General features: G+C 40.7%; 2 protein-coding genes across 2 annotated transcripts in view; one reads left to right on the forward strand and one right to left on the reverse strand.

Moving 5' to 3' along the window:
* LOC114503710 (olfactory receptor 7A17-like) overlaps positions 1-20,270 on the forward strand; it is a 158,512-nt gene that overhangs the window by 101,622 nt on the left and 36,620 nt on the right. The window lies entirely within an intron of this gene.
* LOC114503707 (olfactory receptor 7A10-like) lies at positions 5,990-18,221 on the reverse strand. The gene is made up of 2 exons (XM_028521344.2): positions 18,033-18,221; positions 5,990-7,297 (listed from the first exon to the last, which is right to left on the reverse strand). Exon 2 carries the CDS (start codon positions 7,282-7,284, stop codon positions 6,322-6,324), a length of 963 nt encoding a protein of 320 aa, XP_028377145.1. The 5' UTR covers positions 7,285-7,297; positions 18,033-18,221; the 3' UTR covers positions 5,990-6,321.

Below are 20,270 nucleotides of genomic sequence, written 5' to 3' on the forward strand. Positions count from 1 at the left end.
TACAACCAGTGTGGAAAACAGTATGGAACTTCCTCAGAAAACTAAAAATGGATCTGCCTTTTGACCCAGCAATTCTACTGCTAGGATTATATCCTAAGAACCCTGAAACACCAATCCAAAAGAACCTATGCACCCCAATGTCCATAGCGACACAATTTACAATAGCCAAGAGTTGGAGGCAATGTAGGTGCCCATCAGCAAATGAATGGATCAAAAAACTAAGGTACATTTACACAATGGAATTCTATGCAGCAGAAAGAAAGAATGAGCTCCTACCCCTTGCAACAGCGTGGATGCAACTGGAAAGCATTATGCTAAGCAAAATAAGCCAGGCAGTGAAAGGCAAATACCATATGATCTCACCTTTAACAGGAACCTAAAGAACAAAACAAACAAGCAAAATATAACCAAAGACACTGAAATAGAGAACAGTGTGACAGTGTTCAGAGGGGAGAGGAGAGGGAATTTCAGGGGAATTTCAGGCGAGAAGGGGAAGGGTTTACAGGAAGAAGTAAAAAGGACACATTGATAAAGACAAGGGGTAGGTGGAAATGGGAGGGAGGAGGGGAGGGCTGGGTGGGTGGGTTGGGATGGGAATAAATAATAGGAAATTGTACTGCGACGACAATTAAAATTAAAAATATTAAAAAGATAATAGCAAAATTAGACAGGTATATGCTAAAAAATGAATCTTGGTCACCAGTGTAGGCATTCAGAACAAATATCCACTATGTGTATGTGGATAAATATGAGCTGAAAGCAATGGACACCCTGGAAGTGAAATAGCAACTTTTACATCTCTCTTAAAATTTTTAAATTTGTGTTTTCTTTTAAATGTATTTTATTATGTTATTACAGTTGTCCCATTCCCCCCCCCTTTATTCCCCTCTACCCTTAAGCCCCCTTCCCAGAAGCATTCTCCCACCTTAGTTCATGTCTGTGGGTCATACATATAAGTTCTTTGGATTCTCCATTTCCTATACTTCTTATCCTCCCCCTGTTTATGTTCTACCTACAATTTAATTTTATTATTCCCTGTACCTTTCCCCCCATTCTTCCCATTTCCCCACTGATAACCCTCCATGTGATCTCCATTTCTGTGCTTCTGTTCCTGTTCTAGTTGTTTGCTTAGTTTGTTTTTGTTTTAGGTGTGGTTGTTAATAATTGTGAGTTTGCTGTCATTTTACTATACATGTTTTTTATCTTCTTTTTCTTGGATAAGTCCCTTTAACATTTCATAAAATAAGGGCTTGGTGATGATGAACTCCTTTAACTTGACCTTATCTGAGAAGCACTTTATCTGCCCTTCCATTCTAAATGAAAGCTTTGCTAGATAGAGCAATCTTGGATGTAAGTCCTTGCCTTTCATGATTTGGGATACTTCTTTCCAGCCCCATCATGTCTGCAAGGTCTCTTTTGAGAAATCAGCTGACAGTCTGATGGGAACTCCTTTGTAGGTAACTGTCTCCTTTTTTTCTCGCTGCTTCTAAGATTCCCTCCTTATCTTTAATCTTGGGTAATGTAGTTATGATGTGTCTTGGTGTGTTCCTCCTTGGATCCAACTTCTTTGGTACTCTGTAAGCTTTGTGGACTTCCTGGAAGTCTATTTCCTTTGCCAGATTGGGGAAGGCCTCCTTCATTATGTTTTCAACTTCTTGCTCTCCCTCTTCTCCTGGCACCCCTATGATTTGGATTTTGGAATGTTTAAAGTTGTCCTAGAAGTTCCTAAGTCTCTCTTCATTTTTTTGAATTCTTGTTTCTTTATTCTGTTATGGTTGAATGTTTATTCTTCCTCTTGTTCCAAGCCATTGATTTGAGTCCCAGTTTCCTTCCCATCACTGTTGGTTCCCTGTGCATTTTCTTTTATTTCACTTTTCATAGCCTTCACTTTTTCCTCTATTTTGTGACCAAACTCAACCAATTCCACGTGTATCCTGATTACCAGTGTTTTGAACTCTGCATCTGATAGATTGGCTATCTCCTTGTTGCTGAGTTGTATTTTTTCCTGGAGCTTCAATATGTTCTTTCATTCAGGCCATATTTTTTTGTCTCAGTGTACCCGTTCCATAGTAAGGGACAGAGCCTTAGGTATTTGCCAGAGTGGGGCAAGCCATGTTGTAATGTAGCACTGTGTGGGGGGGAGGGGTCTGAGAGGGAACAGTCCCACTTGTTGAGCTCTTGGCTGGCTTTCAGTCTCTTTCTCCACTACCCATAAACAAATTGGGCCCTTCTGGTGCTGATTCTCAAGTGGGTGGTTTTGTGTACATTCTAGGACTCTGGGTCTCTCCGATGAACACTCTTGTGAGGCTGGGAGTTTCTCCTTCTGCCACAACCCATCAAATTTTTTCAGTCAGAAATTTTGAGGCTTTATTTCCCTGCACTAGAACCCTGGGTTGCATGGTCTATCTTGTGCCCTACTTGTTCCTCCCAGTTTATCTGCATGCAGTTGTGGGACTGCCTGCTCCCCCAGCTGCTGCCTTGCCTGTCCCCAGTCCTCCAGCTGCCTCCTTGCTGTGAGACCTCTCCACTCCAGCTGCACATCTCCGCCCTCCTACCGGTCTGGATGAATATTTTTTTCTTTAAATCCTTGGTTGTTGGGCTTCCATACAGTTCAACTTTCTGGCAGTTCTGGTTATTTTTTGTTTTTAAATTTGTTGTTGTCCTTCTTTTGGTTGTTCAAGGAGGCACTGTGTATCTACCTATGCTTCCATCTTGACTGGAAGTCTAAAAATTTTAAATTTGGACATGATACATCACATAAACAAAGGGAAAGACAAAAACCACATGATCATGTCAATAGATGCAGAAAAATTATTTGATATTATCCAGCACTGACTTATGATAAAAACACTCAACAAAGTGGGAATAGAGGGAGCATATCCGAACATGAAAAAGGCCATATATGAAAAACCTACTACCAGTATCATACCCAATGGACAGAAACTATAAGCATTTCCCTTAAGATCAAGATCAAGACAAGGGGGTCTGCTTTCACCACTCTTGTTCAGCAGAGTACTGCAATTCCTAGGCACAGTGATCAGGCAAGGGGAAGAAATAAAAACATCCAAATTGGAAACAAAATAAGTAAACTGTTATTATTCAAAGATGTCACCATAGTAAACACAGAAAACCTGATAGGCTCCATGAAAAAAACTACTAGATCTAATAAGTAAATTCAGCAAGTAGCAGGATACAAAGCCAATATTCAGAAATTAATGGCATTTTGTACACCAACAATGAACTATCAGGAGGAGAAACAAAGAAAAAAAACTCACCCTGCTACAGCAACAACAAAATAAAACATACCTAGGAATAAAATTAATCATGGAGTTAAAAGACCTGTACTTGGAACTATAGTACACCAAAGAAAAAAAATCGAGGAAGATGCAAATAAGTGGAAGCATATATCATGTTCATGTATTAGAAGAATTAACATCACTAAAATATCCATACTACTTAAAGCAATCTATAGATTCAATGCAAATCTTATTAAAACATTGATAGCACATTTCACAGACTAGAATAAATGTTCCAAAAATATATATGGAACCAACAAAAGAAAAAGACCTCGAATAATCTCAGCTATCTTGAGAAGAAGAACAAAGTTGGAGAGAGCACAATACCTGATACAAAACTATACTGCAAAGCCACTGTGGTTAAAACAGTCTGGTACTGGCATAAGAACACACTCATAGATCAATGGAACAGAATAGAGAGTCCAGGAATGAAACCATGTCTTTATGGTCAATTAATATTTGACAAAGGGGGCACAAACCTAAAATGGCATAGAGACAATCTCTTAAATAAATGGTGTCATGAGAACTGAACTGGTACTTGAAAAAAAATGAGACTAAGCCACCATATTATAAAATACACCTGGGTAAACTAAAACTAGATAAAAGCCTTAACTGTAAGCCAGTATGCCATAAAAATCCTAGTGGAAAACATAGGCAGTAAAATTGCAGATATCTCATGTAATAATATTTTAGCGCATGTATCACCTAGGGCAAGGGAGATAGAGAAAAAAATAAACAAGTGGGACTACATCAAATTAAAAAGCTTCTACATGGCTAAAGAAACCATCATCAAAATGAAAAAGGAACTGACTGGATGGGGATATTTGCCAATAATACACTAAACAAGATTTTAATCCCCAAAATATATAAAGAACTCATATGACTCAACACCAGGAAAACAAACAATCCAACAGTGACCAGAGGGGAGGTGGGAGGGGATAATGGGGGGAAAGGGTGAAGAGTTTACAGGAACAATTATAAAGGACATACAGACAATAACAAGGGGCAGTGGAAATGGGGGAGGGAGGCAGGGAGGACTTGGGTAGTGAGGAGGGGTGGGGGGAAAGGCAGAAAACTATATTTGAACCACAGTAAAAAAAAAAAAAAGAACTGGAAAAAAAATGGGCAAAGGACCTGAATAGACACTGCTTCAAGGAGGACATACAAATGGCCTATAGACTTATGAAAAAATTCTGAACATCATCAGACATCAGAGAGATGCAAATTAAAACCACAATAATATATCACCTCACACCTGCCAAAATACTTATCATTAATAAATCAACAAACAAAAAGTGCTGGCAAGGATGTGGAGGAAAGGCAACTTCAGTGCATTGTGGTGAGAATGGGGACTGGTTTAACCACTGTGGAAAACAGTATGGAAGTTTCTCAAAAAATTAAAAATGGCCCTGGCTGGTGTAGCTCAGTGGATTGAGTGCAGGCTGCAAACTAAAGGGTTTCTGATTCAATTCCCAGTCAGGGCACATGCCTGGGTTGCCAGCCAGGTCCCCAGTGGGGGACATGTGAGAAGCAACTACATATTGATGTTTCTCTCCCTTTCTTTCTCCCTCCCTTCCCCTCTCTCTAAAAATAAATAAGTTGAGTCTTTAAAAAAATAAAATGGAACTGCCTTTACACCCAGTGATTTCATTGCTGGGATTATACCCTAAGGATTCCAAGACACCAGTTCAGGAGAATTGTCCTCTGTACAATGTCTGTTATATCTTGTATCTTCTTCTACAAAGGTCTCTATTTTTCACATTACATGGCTGAATAGCTTCTGGACAGATCTCATATACTTGATAATTGTTTTTTTTTTCCAGGTACTATGGTAGGTTTTCTGGACACTGAGCTGAATAAAACAATAAAACTGGAAGATTGGTTATAAAATCCAGTGGTATGTTTCTAGTGTAAATGCCTGACATTATACTTTTAAAAAAGATTCTATTTATTTATTTATTTTTAGATAGAGGGGTAGGGAGGGAGAAAGAGAGGGAGAGAAACATCCATGTGTGATTGCCACTGTCACACTCCGTACTGGGGACCTGGCCCACAACCCACGCATGTGCCCTGACTGGGAATTGAACCAGCCACCCTTTGGTTCACAGGCTGTGCTCAGTCCACTGAGCCACACCAGCCAGAGTGACATTACACTTGTGACGTATGAGGCATCTATTTCAAAGACATTTATCTCATATAATCCTACTGCCAGCTGTGTGATAAGTAGGCTGCTAGGGAAGCACCCAAGCCTCCCCATCCAACTCAGTCTGTTCTTTCTCTCTCTCTCCCTCCTCCTCCTTGCCCCCCATCGAGAGACTTTCTGTGGCCCTCAGGACGTTGTGACCCTCCAGGACCAATGGGAAATAAACTATGTTTTCAGAGTTCCCTGATGGTTGTTGCAATTACAATAAGGACCACAAGAGGCCATCCAGCCAAAACATTAAGTGTGGGTCTGAGGAACAAGATGCAGGGCCCAAGGCTGACCCCCAGCCTTCATATCCTACAGTATCACTGTCAACAGCCTGAGATTTACAAGAAACAATAGTCAAGTCTACATCCTCAGGGAAAGCCACTAAGGTACTGATGTACAAAGAAAGAGGGACATGAAAGTTAAAATTGAGGTTTCAGATTTTCCTCGAATGAAAGTATATAAATGGTGAGTAACAAAGTGAAAATATTCCACATGGTAATACAACTTATGACTATTCTATTTATAAAACAAGACCAACTTACTTACAACAATGTACATCACTTCAGAAGATATGATTCTTAAGAAATCCATGTTGCTGTGAAATAAACTGTATGTAATTTACAAAAAGTTCTGATCCAGGGGGAAAAAACTATGTTGAGCTTAGAATAAGGAGAAAGGGGAAAAGTGTCTGGCATTAAGTAATGTAAATAGTATGGAGAAGTCAAACTCAAAGAAATGGAAATTGCAACACAGAAAAAAAGGAGCAAGTTTGCAAACCACAATCTGATTGAAGAAACACTTTCTGATTTTCCTCTTAGAGCCGAGAAATCAAGGTCACATTTTCTGATTCAGGATTATGGTCCCTAATTTACCAGACACCCTAAAGAATCTTTTCAGAGCCCCCTTTATGTCTCTGTTCTTGAGACTGTAGATGAAGGGGTTCAGCATGGGTGTGACCACAGTGTACAACACTGAGGCTTTTGCACTTGCCTGGGAGTGGTGGGTACCGGCAGAGCTGAGATATATACCTAGGCTTGTACCATAAAATAAGGAGACAACTGACAGATGAGACACACAGGTAGAAAATGCTTTATATTTCCCCTGAGCTGATGGGATTGCTCGTATGGAGGACATGATCTTAGAGTAAGAGTAAAGGAGCCCAGCCAGGGGACCACCACCCAGTAGCACAGTTGCAGAATACAACACAATGTTATTAAGAAAATTGTCAGAACAGGCAAGTTGGGTCATCTGATTAAGTTCACAGAAAAAGTGGGGGATTTCCAAGCCTGGACGGAAGGACAGCCTCAACACCATCAAGCATTGTAGCAAGGAACCCAGGGCACTCAAGATCCAGGAAACCAGAACCAGCAGTCCACAGAGCCAGAGGTTCATGATGACCATGTAGTGCAGGGGGTGGCAGATGGCCACAAAGCGGTCATAGGCCATCACAGTCAGGAGGAAGTGGTCCCAACCTCCAAATAGTGTAAAAAAATACATTTGGGTGATGCAGCCTGAATAGGTGATGACTTTGCTCTGTGTCTGGATGTTCAGCAGCATCTTTGGGATGGTGGTGGAGGTGTTACAGATGTCAGCCAAGGACAGGTTGGAGAGGAAGAAGTACATGGGCGTGTGGAGGTGGAAGTCTGAGCTGACGGCCAGGATGATGAGCAGGTTTCCCAACACAGTGATCAGGTACATGCAGAGGAACAGCCCAAATAGGATGGGCTGCAGTGCTGGGTCCTCTGATAGTCCCAGGAGAAGAAATTCTGACACTCTTGTAAGGTTCCCTGAATCCATGAGGTGGAGGTGACTTTCAAGAAGGAGAAAGAGAACAGGAGTGATTTTCATATAAGCCAGAATTACTTGCAAAGCTCTAATGCTACGGTTTATATTTTGCTGTCAAGAAATACAATTTCATCTTTTGGGACAGATGTGTTCTGCTTTAGGAATTTTCTGTGTCATCTCAGAGTAGGAATTTTTGTCCCAACCTACTTTTTTTCTAAGGTGTCAGGAATGTTACGTTTTTAAAAGTTGTTCAAAATACATTTACAGCCCTGGCTGGTATAGCTCAGTGGATTGAGTGTGGGCTGCGAACCAAAGCATCGCAGGTTCGATTCCCAGCCAGGGTACATGCCTGGGTTGCAGGCCACGGCCCCCAGCAACCGCACATTGATGTTTCTCTCTTTCTCCCTCCCTTCCCTCTCTAAAAATAAATAAATAGAATCTTTTAAAAAAAAGTTGTTGTTCAAGTACAGTTGCCTCCATTTTCTCCCCACCACGCACCCCCGCCCCACCATGTCCTGCCTCCCACCCCTGAAGCTACCCCCTTTGGCTTTGTTCATGTGTCCTTTATACATGTTCCTTGATGTCCCTTTCCCTACTGTCCCCTATTATCCCTCTCCTCCCTGCTGTCTGGTTACTGTCAATTTGTTCTTTCAATGTCTCTAGTTGTATTTTGTTGCTTCTTTGTTTTGTTGATTAGGTTCAAATTGTAGGTGAGATCATATGGTATTTTTCTTTCACCACCTGGCTTATTTTAAGTTAGCATAATGTTCTCAAGTTCCATCCATTTCTTTCTGCTGTGTAGTATTCTGCAGTTTTAATGAGAAATATATCATGTTTTTAGAAGATGGCATCGGAGTAGGAAGGAGCAGATTCGGCTTTCCTCTGCTCAGGGGAGAAAATCCTGACCGATCTATGGAGTAGAAAGGCAAGCAACCAACATATTTCAGCATTTTTGAAAACAGAGGACCAAGGATTGTGGCAGAACCGAAAGAACAAAGAACGGATCCTAAGGGGAGTGCTGCAACAAGGTAGGGTCCCAGGACAAGCGTGTTGTCCCAGGGCTGCAGCCCCAGGCCCGGGGCCCGCTGCTGGGTTTACCATAGGGTCCTTGGGAGACAGCCAGGTCAACTGCTCCCTCCCGAGCCAGGCAAGGTCTGAGCGGCTCTGGGAGGAATCCAGGTGCTGGCAAACACACGGAGGGGGTGAGCACCTTTGGAGGCGGTGGACACTGGAGGGGCTGAGTCACGCAGCGGACCTGGACTCCCACGGTCACCGGTCTGGCTGGAGCTTTGGTGGTGGGAGAAGCCAGGCCACGGTGGGAGAAGCCAGGCCACTGTGGGGAGCAGCGGGCTTGAACGGGAGGAATTTCTCAAGAGGAAGGAGTGAATAGACACAGACACTGTTTGGGGAATTCTCCTAAAGTGATCAGTGGCTCCAGCCTGTCTCCTACCCAGCTGTGGGTGTGCCGGCACGGACGCACCGGTGCATGTGCGTGCCTGCAAGGAGAGCATCCCCGCACACCAGCCCACAGCAGTAACCCTGGGGAAAGACCTGATTCCCACACCCAGGGTCCAAAGCTGAGGAGCCACTGTGAACTCCACTGGCCAAGGAAGAAAAGCCAAACAAATCATCCTTCAGCCTGTCTCAACCAGCAAGAGCAGAAAAACCGGTTTGGCCACTTTGAAATCAAGAGACTTTTTAATTTGATTCTTTTTTAACAATTTTTAATTTTTTAAGTTTTATTGTTTTTATTCTCTTTTGATTTCTTTTTCCTCTCTTACCTGTTTTTTTTTTTGTTTTATTCCATCCTCCTCTTGTCCTCCAATTTTAACTCTTCTTGCTTCCTTTGTCTGCCTTTCTATTTTTACTTTTTAAATTTTTTCCTAAATACCTACAAGTGAGACAAAATCCTGGATTTGTGAAAAGACCAAAGTTGAACCCAAACAAGGGGCATCACAACAGCTGGGACAGTGAGATAAATGTCACTCTGCTATTACAGAGAACCTGCAAGTTACTGCATATTTGTATTATTATTATTTTTCCAGTGTTCCTACATCTTTTTTTAACACTATTTTTATATCCCTCTTCTTTTTGTATAGCCTGCTTTGCTAGGCTGGATATATTGTATGACCTGACAGCTTTCCCCTGATATCTCTTTCTATACTGTATTACTAATCTACTGTCCTTTAACTCACCTGTGTCCCATCAGCACACTACTCGAGGTTCTGTACTCCCTATTCTTGTTACCTAGATCTCATAGATTCTGTCATATGATTGTTGCCGTAATATTATTCTAAATAACTGCTGTTCCATGCAATTGTAATTACTTCACAACACCCCCCGCCCAGATCTTAGCCCATTTGAAAGCTTCCTGAACTCTATTACTGTAGTGGTTAACGCTATTGTCTCACACACTACACCTACTTACTATCCTTTACTCTCACCTTACCCCAGAATCTGACCACCCACAACCTCCCTGCTTTATAGATCCAACTCACAATCCTTCCTCCCCCAACAAGAATCCTATCTTCTTTCCATCCTTTCTAAAAATCAGCTAGCTGGGTGGAAAGCCACTGTTAACACTATACATAGTGAAAGGATCTCCTATATCTTCCCTACTTGCTACTACTGTAAATAGCATACAATTCTCTGTTGCTGTCTTAAACCATTTTGCCTTCCCCCTCCAACTGATGACAAAAATGAATAGGTGGAGGAGGTGAACACCAGGATACCCACTGGAAGAGGAAACCCAACAACAAAGGAACCACTAACAGATAACAACAGAAGAAGGTGAAGGAGGGAGCAGTAACCACACAAACATCAATCCAGGACCTATCTGGAAATACAGTGAAACAGTAGAGACAGTACCCAATACAAGCAACTGAACAAGATTTCTTTAAACCTTGTACACACAGAAGAACCAGCTTCAACACAACCTTCCCTCACCAGCACAACAAAATACAGAAGGTGGTGGACAGAGTGACCCTCATTTAACCAGCTGGTGGGAAGGAACCACCAAAGAAGGACTCAACAACAACCTTAACCCAAAGGCAAACAAAAAGCCTACTTAAACGACAGCCTAAGACCAGTGAGCTTGGGAGATCAAGGAAACAGCACCACTGAAACTCACTGCTATTTTACTAAAGAAGTTCACAACATAAACCCAGGGAGCCAGAACACATCAATATAAGAAGCTGAGGCGAACAAGAAGAGTCTCACAAACAAAGGGAAGACAAAGAAATAATCCCCAAATGAAGGGAAGGGAGGAAGCCTCAGAAAGAATGCTAAATGAAATAGAGGCAATTCAACTATCAGATATTGAATTCAAAGCACTGATTGTCAGGAAGCTCAATGAGCTCAGAATGAGCTATGAGAAACTATAGGGAAGCTAAAATGAATCCAATGAAAACTACTTCAGCATAAAAAAGGAAATAGAAACTCTCAACAAGGGCCAAGAGGAAATGAAGAATAGAATTTCTGAACTGAAGAACACAGTAGAAGGAATGAAAAGCAGGATCGATGAAAGAAGATCAGATCAGTGAGCTAGAGGACAAAGTAGAAGAAAACACCCAGAAAGAGCAAGAAAAGGAAAAGAGGCTCAGAAAAAATGAAGAGGGATTAAGAGAAAGGCAAGACAATATGAAACGTAATAATCTCTGTATAATACGGATACCGGAAGGAGAAGAAAAAGAACAAAGGATAGAAAACCTAGTTGAATAAGTGATGATGGAAAACTCCCCTAATTTGATGAGACAAAAAGTCACACAAATCCAGGAAACACAGAGAGTCCCAATCAAGAGGAACCCAAAGAGGCCCAACTCAAGACACATCATAATTAAAATGGCAAAATTTCAAGACACAGAGAGAATCTTAAAGGCAGCAAGGGAGAAACAGGAAGTAACATACAAGGGAGCCCCAATGAGGCTAACAGCTACTTCTCAATGGAAACACTCCAAGCCGAAGAGAATGGCAAGAAATAATGCAAGTAATGAGAACCAGAGGCCTGCAACCACGACTACTTTACCCAGAAAGGCTCTCAATTAAGATAGAAGGCCAAATAGAAGCTTCTCAGACAAAGAAGTCTGAAGAATACACCTCCACTAAACCAGCTCTGCAAGAGATGCTAAGGGACTGCTTTAAGAAAGAAGGAAAAGGAGAGAGTGAGAGAGGATCACAGGTACATAAAAGGCAATGAATAAGTACCTATCAATAATAACCTTAAATGTAAATGGATTAAACGCTCCAATCAAAAGACATAGAAAGCTGATTGAATAAGAAAACATGACCCACACATATGCTGTCTACAAGAGACCCATTCAGGATAAAAGATCTGTACAGGTTGGAAGTGAAGGGCTGGAAACAAATTTTCCAAGCAAATGGACAGGAAAAAAAGCCGGGGTAGCAATACTCATATCTGACAAAACAGACATCCAAAGAAGGTCGATGAAGAGAGACCCTGAAGGTCATTTCATAATACTCAAGGGAAGAATTCACCAAGAAGACATAAATATTGTAAATATATATGCACTCAACATAAGAGCACCCAAATACATGAAGAAAATCTTAGAGGACTTCAAGAAAGATATGGACAGCAACACAATTATTGTGGGGGATTTTAACACCCCACTATCAAAAATGCACAGATCTTCCAAACAAAATATCAACAAAGATATTGTGGCATTGAACAATACCCTAGAGGAAATGGGCTTTACTGATATTTACAGAACCCTCCATCCAAAAGAAGCTAAATACACATTTTTTTCAAATGTACATGGAACATTCTGAAACATTGACCACATGATAGGACACAAAACAAGCCTCAACAATTTCAAAAAAATTGAAATCCTACCAAGCAATTTCTCGGATCACAAGGGACTGAAACTAGAAACCAACCCCAAGGAAAAAACACAAAACACTCAAATTCATGGAGATTAAACAGCATGCTGTTAAATAATGAATGGGTCAAGAATGATATTAGGGAAGAAATCAAACGGTTTTTGGAAACAAATGAAAATGAACTTACAGCAACCCAAAACTTATGGGACACAGCCCAGGCAGTCCTGAGAGGGAAGTTCATAGTGATACAGGCCCACCTAAAAAAGTTAGAAACATTTCAAACAAACAACCTAACCCTACGTCCACAAGAACTCGAGGAACAACAACAAAGACAGCCCAGAGCAAGCAGAAGGAAGGAAATAACCAAGATCAGAGCAGAATTAAATGACATAGAGGCTAAAAGCACAATTCTAAAGATCAATGAATCCAGGAGCTGGTTCTTTGAAAAGATAAACAAAATCGACAAGCCTTTAAGCAGACTCATCAAGAAAAAAAGAGAGAAAACCCAAATAAACACAATCAGAAATGAAAGAGGAGAGATTACAACAGATACCACAGAATACAAAGGATTGTAACAAATTACTACAAAGAGCTGTATGCCAAGAAATTTGAAAACCTAGATGAAATGGACAAATTTCTAGAAAAATATAACCTCCCAAAATTCAATAAAATGGAAGCAGAAAGGCTGAACAAACCAATAACAGCAAAAGAAATTGAAGCAGTAATCAAAAAACTCCCAACACACAAAAGCCCTGGACCAGATGGTTTCACAGGAGAATTCTACAAAGCATTTAAGGAAGAGCTAACCCCTATCCTTCACAGACTATTTAAAAAAATCCAAAAAGATGAAATATTCCAAAACTCTTTTTATGAGGCCAACATCATCTTAATTCCAAAACCAGATAAAGACACAACAAAGAAAGAAAACCACAGGCCAATATCGCTGATGAACACTGACGCTAAAATCCTCAACAAGATACTGGCAAACCGCATCCAACAGTACATTAAGATCATACACCATGACCCAGTGGGATTCATTCCAGGTATGCAAGGATGGTACAATATTCGCAAATCAGTAAGTGTAATACATCACATAAACAAAAGCAAAGACAAAAACCACATGATCATATCAATAGATGCAGAAAAAGCATTTGATAAGGTACAGCACCCATTTATGATAAAAACACTCAGTAAAGTGGGAATAGAGGGAGCATTCCTCAACATAATAAAGGCCATATATGAGAAACCTACAGCCAACATTATACTCAATGGGCAGAAATTAAAATCTTTTCCACTAAGAACAGGAACAAGACAAGGATGTCCACTTTCACCACTTCTATTCAATATAGTACTGGAAGTTCTAGCCACAGCAATCAGACAAGAAAAAGAGATAAAAGGAATCCAAATCAGAAAGGAGGAAACAAAACTGTCACTGTTCGCTGATGACATGATAGTGTACATAGAAAATCCTATAGACTCCACCAAAAAACTGCTTGACCTAATAAATGAATTTGGCAAAACAGCGGGATACAAAGTCAATATCCAGAAATGAAAGGCATTTCTGTACACCAACAATGCAACAGCAGAGCAGAAATCAAGAAAAAAATCCCCTTTGAAATAGCAAAAAGGAAAATAAAATACCTAGGAATAAACCTAACCAAAGACGTAAAAGACCTGTATTCAGAAAACTACATAACCCTGAGGAAAGAAATCAACAAAGACACAAACAAATGGAAGCATATACAGTGTTCATGGATTGGAAGAATTAATATCATCAAAATGTCCATACTACCAAAAGCAATTTACACATTCAATGCGATACCTATTAAAGTACCAATGGCATATTTCACAGACATAGAACAAACACTTCAGCAATTTATATGGAACCATAAACGACCCCAAATAGCTGCTGCAATTTTGAGAAAGAAGAGTAAAGTAGGAGGGATCACAATACCTGACACTAAAGCACACTACAAGGCCACTGTAATCAAAACCGCCTGGTACGGGCATAAAAACAGGCGCATGGACCAATGGAACAGAACAGAGAGCCCAGAAATAAACCCAAGCCTCTATGGTCAATTAATATTTGGCAAAGGAAGCAGCAAAATAAAATGGAATAAAAATAGCCTCTTGAACAAATGGTGCTGGGAGAACTGGACAGCTACGTGCAAAAAAATGAAACTGGAGCACCAACTTACACCTTATACAAAAATAGATTCAAGGTGGATAAAAGACTTAAATATAAACTGTGACACTATAAAAGTCCTAGAGGAGAACGTAGTTAGGAAAATGTCAGATATATCACGCAGAAACTTTTTTACTGACATGTCTCCCAGAGCAAGGGACATAAAGGAAAGAATAAACAAATGGGACCTCATCGAAATTAAAAGCTTTTGCACAGCTAAAGAAAACAGTATCAAAATAAAAAGAGACCAACTGTATGGGAAAGCATATTTGCCAATGATACCTCAGACAAGGGTTTAATCTCCAAAATATATAAAGAACTTACACGACTCCACTCTAAGAGAACAAGCAACCCAATTAAAAAATGGGCAAAGGACTTGAAGAGACACTTCTCCAAAGAGGACATACAGAAAATCCAAAGGCACATGAAATGATGCTCAATATCGCTAGCCATCAGAGAGATGCAGATTAAAACCACAATGAGATACCACTTCACACCCATCAGAATGGCCATCATAAACAAAGCAACAAACAACGAGTATTGGAGAGGCTGTGGAGAAAGGGGGTCCCTAGTGCACTGTTGGTGGGACTGCAGACTGGTACAACCACTATGGAAAGCGGTTTGGAACTTCCTCAGAAAACTAAAAATGGATCTGCCTTTTGACCCGGCAATTCCACTGCTGGGACTATGTCCTAAGAACACTGAAACACCAATACAAAAGAACCTTTGCACCCCGATGTTAATAGCAGCACAATTTACAATAGCTAAGTGCTGGAAGCAACCTAGATGCCCATCAGTAAATGAATGGATCAAAAGACTATGGTACATTTACACAATGGAATTCTATGCAGCAGAAAGAAAGAAGGAGCTCCTACCCTTTGCAACAGCATGGATGGAGCTGGAAAGCATTATGCTAAGTGAAACAAGCCAGGCAGTGAAAGACAAATACCACGTGATATCACCTTTAACAGGAATCTAAACAACAAAACAAAAAAACTAGCAAAATATAACCAAAGACACTGAAATAGGGGATAGTCTGACAGTGACCAGAGGGGAGAGAAGAGGGAATTTCAGGGGGGAATGGGTAGGGTTTACAAGAACCAATTTGGAGGACACATGGACAAAAACTAGGGGTGAGGGTAATGCGGGGGAAGGGGGGAGGGTTGGGTGGGTGGGCTGGAATGGGAGTGGGGGGAGAAAACTGTACTTGAACAATGATTAAAATTAAAAAAAAAAGAACCAACCAACAAATGCATGAGTAAGTGGAACAACAACAACAAAAAAAAAATAAAAAAAGAAATATATCATGTATTTCAGGAATACAAATTGCATATTGACCATATTTTGGGCACTGTCTGCACTGTCAGTGGAGGGTTCTGAAGGACACAAGTCCCTACAAGCCAGTATTGGGCAAAGAATATAGAAGTAAATAATAGAAATAAATATAACAACAGATGGTAACAAATCCTATGAAGAAAACAAAAGCAGGTCTAAATTAGAAAGTGACAAGATCATTCTATTTCTCAAGGGTTTTTAGGTGAGACCTGCCAACAAGTGACATTCGAGCACGGTACACAAGGGAGAAAGGGACAGAGATCACGGTTATGTAGGCAAGTGTGTGCCCAGGAGAGGGAGCAGCCAGTACCAAAGCCTTAGAGAGGAGCTGAAGGGGTTTAGTGATTTGCTCAAAGGTAATAGAGCATGTGATGGGCCATGGTTATAATTTTTTCAGGTTGCTTCTAGGCAGTGGATATTGACCACAAATGATTTTGCCCCCACAGTATCTGGCAATGCCTGAAGAGATACCACTAACCACCTACAATGCATGCACACACACTAAACTTCCCCCATATCATTATCCCTCCCTAAATGTCAATGGTAAAGGGTGACACAACCTAGTTTAGACCAGTGTTTCTTCAGTTTCAAATGCACATAGAGACCCTAAGATCTGGTTCAAATGCGGAATCTGCTTCAGCAGATCCTTCAGGCTCAGAGAAGCTGTGTTTCTGACAAGCGCTCAGGTGGTATTGATGCTGCAGGTCCTGGTCTGTGGACCACTCTCTGGGAAGAAAGGCTGTGGTTCTGTGTTAGACTCAGTTGCAGTCACTTTCATTCCTGTGATCCAAATATAGTCTCTGCACGGGGTTTTGAAGGAAAAGTGTATTCACCCATTCCAGAGGGTATGATTGAATCTGTGCTTCCTTTGTGTAAGGGCCCTTGACTGACACAAGAATACACACCTGAAAAACAATTTTTAGCAGGCAGGATTTGGACTTCTGTAAGATGTCCACATCCTATTTCCCAGTACATTTGAATATGTTATTTTTTTATAGCAAGGGGTGGATGAGGGTAGCTGAAGGAACAGGGCTACGAATCTGCTGATTTAAGGCAGAAGGGGAGCCAGGATCATCCGGGAGGACTAAAGTCAGCACAGTGCTTCCCTAGATGCAGAGAGTGACACCAGGAGAAAATATAACACTGCTGGCTTTGACCAAGGAAGGAGGGCCCAGAGCCAAGGAATGCAGGTGGTCAGAATACAACCTCGAGTTGAGGAAAAAACAGATTCTCCCTTGAGCCTCTAGGAGGAGCGCAGCCCTGCAGACACCTTGAGATTAACCAGTGAGACTTGAGCCAGGCTCTGACACCTAGAACTGCACACCCATATCTGTGCTCACTGAGAACAACTGGTGTGGAAGTGCTTCCCAGCAGTCTAAGCAGTCTAACAGTCACTCCTTCAGTGACATGTGATGGAGGGGTTGAGCTTAAGTCTCTGCACTCATTAGCTTTCTCAAGTAGGCATTTAACTTTGAAAATCCAAGGAAACTAGAAAAGAAATATTGAAATTATTGGAAATATTCTATCCCATTAAGTGGTACAGTGAAGTCTTCATGGCATAAATGCAAACACTGTGAACTAGGACATCTTGGTGTCATTAAGATTTAATGTCCAAAGATGTGACCTTAATTTTTTCATCACCAAATTGTCAAAACTTGTTACTCAGCACACTATACTCTGTCAATCCTCATGTTATATTCCCCAAGAGCATGACAGAACCTCTCATTGAAAACATAGAAATATGCCCACTGCAAGAACAGGCTAAGTGCGGGTTAGGATATCCTACTAACTGTTTAATATAGAAAGTAAAAGGGCACAAAATCCCAAAATATATGTTACTTACCAGTAATGAGAAAAAAAGTATTTAGTATTCCCCTTTACACTTATTAAATATACTCTCATGTGAATACGCAGCATGAGAGAAGTTACTGCAATGTCTGCCTCACTAACTGCTGCTCCAAGGTGCTATCTGCCTCACTGGCTGGGTCTTCTCAATGAATACACAACATGCTCAAAGGCACCCTAGCTTAGATTTTTATTACACACACTCTCACTTCACTGCACTGCTCTCCACACCTAATACTCCATTTCATTTCAGAAACAGCAAAACTCTCTGAGAAGTGTTTTCATTTGCCTACAACCATTTCCTGCATCTCACTCATTGTGCAGTATCTTCCCACTGGACTCCCAGTCCTAACACTTAATTGTCAGCCATGACCCTGGAGTGCAGATTCGAACAGATGCATCCTTACTAATATTTTTGAATAATTAAGTATAAATTAGTTCCTTAACTAGGAATACAAACAGAGATGTCTGATCTCGGGGCTAGACTGATTAGGGTTGCAGTGCCTCAGGTAAAAGTTGTGAGGTTCCAGATTCTCTGACCCTTTCCTGATGTACCTACCAGGTTCTCAGACTCCCCTGGACAGGTTTCCTGGTCTCTGTTTGGAAGTCAGAATTGGTTCCTGAATGATGGATGGTGGAGACTGAAGCTCTGTCCCACACAAAAGAGCAGGAAGGAGTGAAGCATCAGTTCCCGAGCCAGACTTAGGAATTAGCAGCAACAACCATGTTTGTCCAGCAACATTGTACAAGCTGAGGGACAGCAGCAGTGGGAGAGATATTTACAGCTCTTTGAATAGCTGCTCGTCAGGCACATTTCTCTCGTGTTTTTCAGTATCTAAGTACATAATTTCCCTCTGGGCCTCTGGAATAAATAGGAAGGAATTTTTCATAATGATTCTCAGATCTCTGGAGACCGGGTTAGAAGTCAGGTGGATTTAGGTTTTATGACTACTTATCTTGGATCCAACCTGCTTCCCAGAAGTCTTACCATCTACTTATTCCAACACTGAGTTAACATTTTCTCCACAGTCTTAAACCAGGACCAGGTTTCTTTGATCTTTAAAGCACTAAATTTCTTTTTTTTTACTTAAATTATTTTATTGTTCATTTACAGTTGTCCATATTTTCTCCCCACCCCTCTCCCTTACCCCCTCCAAATCCACCTCTCTCCCTTGCTCTCATCCTCCCCCTTGGTTTTGTCCATGTGTTCCTGAAAGCCTTTAAAGCACCGAATTTTGGTGGGGACACAACCCTGATGTCTCCAGAGCATTGCTATCCCCCTTCAAAGAGAGGGGGATCTCTGTTCCTTTGATATGAAGTCCTGACCACCACTCCCTTTTCCTACCTGGCACATTTGTCAAAATAATTAGAAATTTCTTACTTATGTCACAGGTTATAAGCTGTCATTTAGTGCCTCATTATAAAACATTTGTTAATTATGAAATATACATTTTGATTGTTTTATACCATATAATCTAAGTCTAGTATTTTATTGATTTTGTCTGATTTAAATTTTTGAAAAGTCCATTCTATGAGGTATTACTGATATGAACACCATTCCCCTTTGCAGAAATGGGGTTGGAAGGAGTTTAGTATTTTCTCAAAGTTATGAACTGAGTGAGGGGTGGGCCTTGATTGGAATCTCTCTGATTGCTTCCAGTTTTCAAACTCTGGGCCAGTGATTCTCCACTTGAGATGAAACTTATGGAGAGAGGCTACTAACCACCTACAGTGTCCATCACAAATAAATATCCCACCTTTATTGTCAATACAAGAAGGTGAGAATGCCTAGTCTAGCCCAGCACTTATCCAACTCCAAGGTGCACATAAGTCACGTCCTGGTGGGCCCAGGGGTTCTTTGAATCAAACGTGTTCCTGGCGGTGTTGATGTTTCAGGTGCTGGTCTCTGGACCACACTTGGAGTAGTAAGGCTGTGGCTGTGTTCAAGTCAGGGGTAGGTAGACTTAGTCTTCAGAACCAAAAATCATTTTCCATGAAATTTTGAATGCAGAATGCACATTTAATCATTACAGAAGCTGTTATAAAATCATTGTTCAATTATTTTAAATAAGGATCCATGAATGACAGCATATGATATACTTTTGAAAAATACTTTGTTTGATTCTTTTACATAAGGGCCCTCATGTGACACCATGGAATATATTGTTGTAAACATTTTTTAGTAGGCAGAATAAGAGCCTTTATTCTACATCAACAAAGATGTCTGCATCATAATTTCCAGAAACTTATAATATGTTACTTTTCACTGCAAGAGAGAATTAAAGTAGCACATGGAATAGTGTGACTAATCAGCTAACTCCACTGTCATACATTGTATTTGCTGATGCTGATTATGTTTGTTTCCTCTGGTTATTTTTCTAGTGCAATGTTCAATGTGTGCAACACTTGACAATGTAAGATATCACTCCTTTGTTCTCTGATAAATGGCTTTTTGATATATTATCAGTTATGCTGGGTGTGAAGGGCATAGAACTGGAGTTGGAATGCTGCCAGAACCAGGAAGTTTTGCCTCATATCAGCCACTCAGCAACCACCTGAATAATTAGATCTTTCCCATTCTATGTGCACATTTCCCTCTCTGCTTTTTTTTAAAAAATTTTCTTTATATATTTCTTTATTTTCATTTACATATATTTTATTTTTAAAATTATTCTAATTGTTGTTCAAGTACAGTTTTCTGTCTCTTACTCCCATCCTCACCCACCACCCCAGTCCTCCCCACCTCCCTCCCATTTCCACTCCCTCTGTAGTTTTTGTCCATGTGTCCTTTATACTT

Source organism: Phyllostomus discolor, chromosome 8, assembly GCF_004126475.2.
Source record: "Phyllostomus discolor isolate MPI-MPIP mPhyDis1 chromosome 8, mPhyDis1.pri.v3, whole genome shotgun sequence".
NCBI lineage: Eukaryota > Metazoa > Chordata > Mammalia > Chiroptera > Phyllostomidae > Phyllostomus > Phyllostomus discolor.

What these genes read in the sequence shown, in the direction of transcription:
- LOC114503707 (XM_028521344.2), bottom strand. Translation starts at nt 7,284, where the DNA reads ATGGATTCAGGGAACCTTACAAGAGTGTCAGAATTTCTTCTCCTGGGA.